Genomic DNA, 2,500 nt, shown 5'->3' on the forward strand with positions numbered 1-2,500 from the left:
ACTGCGGCCATGCTGGGGCAGCACCTTGAAGAATTTTTTAGCCGAACGGATCGACGCAAATAGGTTTTTATTTTTTATTTTTTCCCCGCAAAGCCTGGGTCTTATTCTATCTGTTTCTTTTGCCGAACCGCTAGGATACGGGGACGTAAACACACCAACACAGGTTGAGAAGGGGGGGACAAACATAGACATAGACACACACACACACGCATACTCACACATACACGCACACGCATACACACATTTACGACGGGCTTCTTTTCAGTTTCTGTCCACGAAATCCCCTCACAAGGCCTTGGTCGGCAAGTAGAAGACACTTGCCAAGGTGCCACATACTAAATTAGAACCCGAAACCATGTGACCGGGGAGCAGACTTCTTACCACGCAGACACGCTCGCGCCTAATTCCCCACCATCCCAAAAACTCCATAACTTCATCCCTCATCGTTAGTGTGACGTCATCATTAGTTTGGTCGGCCGAGGTAATAACAGAAGACATTCACCCAAGGTGTCTCGCATTGGGACTGAACCCGAAGCTATGTGGTTGGGAAATAAACTTCTTACCACATAGCTACGCTTGCGCCTATAATTTATTTTATTTTATTTTATTTTACAGTTATTCTATTTTATTTTCATTTCATAACAGCGCCCACTACAATAGCTCCGCCCACTACAATACCTCCGCCCACTACCACAACAACCCAGCCTACTACCACCACGACTCTGCCTACTACCACCACGACTCTGCCTACTACCACCACGACTCTGCCTACCACCACGACACCGATGCCAAAAGACGAACGTGAGTATCGCTTCGTTTCTTTCTTGTACTCCTTCACATCTCGCCCCCGGTCTGTCCGCCTCATTTTCTGGTGGTCTGTCTGTCTGTCCGTCCTTTGCCTGCCTGCCTATCTGTCAGTTTGTCTGTCTGTCTGTGCTTGTGTGTCTGCCATTTTGTTAATCTGTCTGTCTCTCGAATTCCTTTGTGAAACTTGTCCCTTCTCATGTTTTCTCATCCTTTTTGTTCATTCAACACGTATACACATACGTATGTATACGAATGCACACACACACACACACACACACACACACACACACACACACACACACACACACACATATACATATACGTATGTATATACATACATATATATATATGTATATATATACGTATACATTCATGCATATATATATTATTATTATTATATATATATACACGTGCATATATGTGTTTGTGCATGAATATACACATATATATGTATATATATACATACATACATACATATATATATATATATATATATATATATATATATATATATATATATATATATATATATATATATATATATATATGTATGTATGTATGTATATATATGTATAACATATGTGAGTGTATACATGCATGTATGTTTATGGGTGTATACGCACACACACATACAGAAATTTACTTATATATATATATATATACACACACACGTATGTAAATGTATATAAACATGCATTTACTTACACATACGTGCACGCACACACGCACTTATACTCTATACAATACATATTTACATACGTGTATGTATATTTAAATGGATACCATTTAAGAAGGGAAATTCTATGGAAAACTAGAATTTAGCGTAAAATACTCGGAACCAGGAGGAATTCCAACCGCGATTCGTGGTTTGCTACCTCAACAGCTCCAGTGGCTAAAGACATTATCAGGAGGAACGACGTCCAGTTTCGGCCCCTACTCCTCTACCGTTTTCGAAGTGGCGGGGCTCCGCCTTTCGGAGGTGTCTTCAGCTCTGGTGTTCAGTACGTTTCTTCTTTCTCCTTTTGACTTCTGTTCCCTGGCTTCTTCGATGCAGCGTCAACGAGTGTCTGCGGGAGACTGACCATCCTGCCAAAATTCCCCTTCTAAATACTCCCTAGTAGGCTCCATCAGCCAGCACCAGCTTGTTGTCACGTGACACTGTCTAAACTTCAACTGACCAATGGAGAGGAAGGGCGCGTAATCTTGGCCCGCGCCATCTCTAAACCTGACTTCCACAGAGCCGACCAGCTGTTTGGTAGAACAAGCCTTCCAACCAGGCGGAGGTGGGGTGCCATGAACGAGACCGCTCCCTGTCAATCAGCGATGCTGCTTAAATGTCTGCCAGTCTCACCTAACGATGCTATTTCCCAGCCGTCATGTTATGGCTTCCAAGCCATTTTTGGTCTTCTCGCTTCAGCCATATATAGAAACTAGCTTTTTCGACTGCCTCCTGTATTCTCCTTATTACTTTTCTCAGTTCTGAACTCAGAAAATGCAAACCTTCTTTTGAATAGCGTTATTCAAGATATTTGTTTATTTAAGTAATGGTACTTACAGGTGTAGTCGTCTTTCTTTCAAATTTCGACACACACAAAGTACCACACACACACACACACACACACACACACACACACACACACACACACACACACACACACACACAGAGTAGAGGTATAATCTTTATTCTGCATGG

At 42.0% G+C, this 2,500-nt stretch overlaps 1 protein-coding gene across 1 annotated transcript in view; it reads left to right on the plus strand.

The window, feature by feature from the left end:
- Positions 1 to 2,500, plus strand: part of LOC106870273 (matrilin-1) — a 27,821-nt gene that overhangs the window by 5,657 nt on the left and 19,664 nt on the right. Inside the window, exon 5 of the mRNA XM_089340991.1 lies at positions 646 to 801. Within this exon, the coding sequence (XP_089197117.1) occupies positions 646 to 801 (156 nt within the window). The remainder of the gene's footprint in view (positions 1 to 645; positions 802 to 2,500) is intronic.

This window comes from Octopus bimaculoides, chromosome 24, assembly GCF_046866305.1.
Source record: "Octopus bimaculoides isolate indiv1 chromosome 24, ASM4686630v1, whole genome shotgun sequence".
In the NCBI taxonomy this organism is placed as follows: Eukaryota; Metazoa; Mollusca; class Cephalopoda; order Octopoda; family Octopodidae; genus Octopus; species Octopus bimaculoides.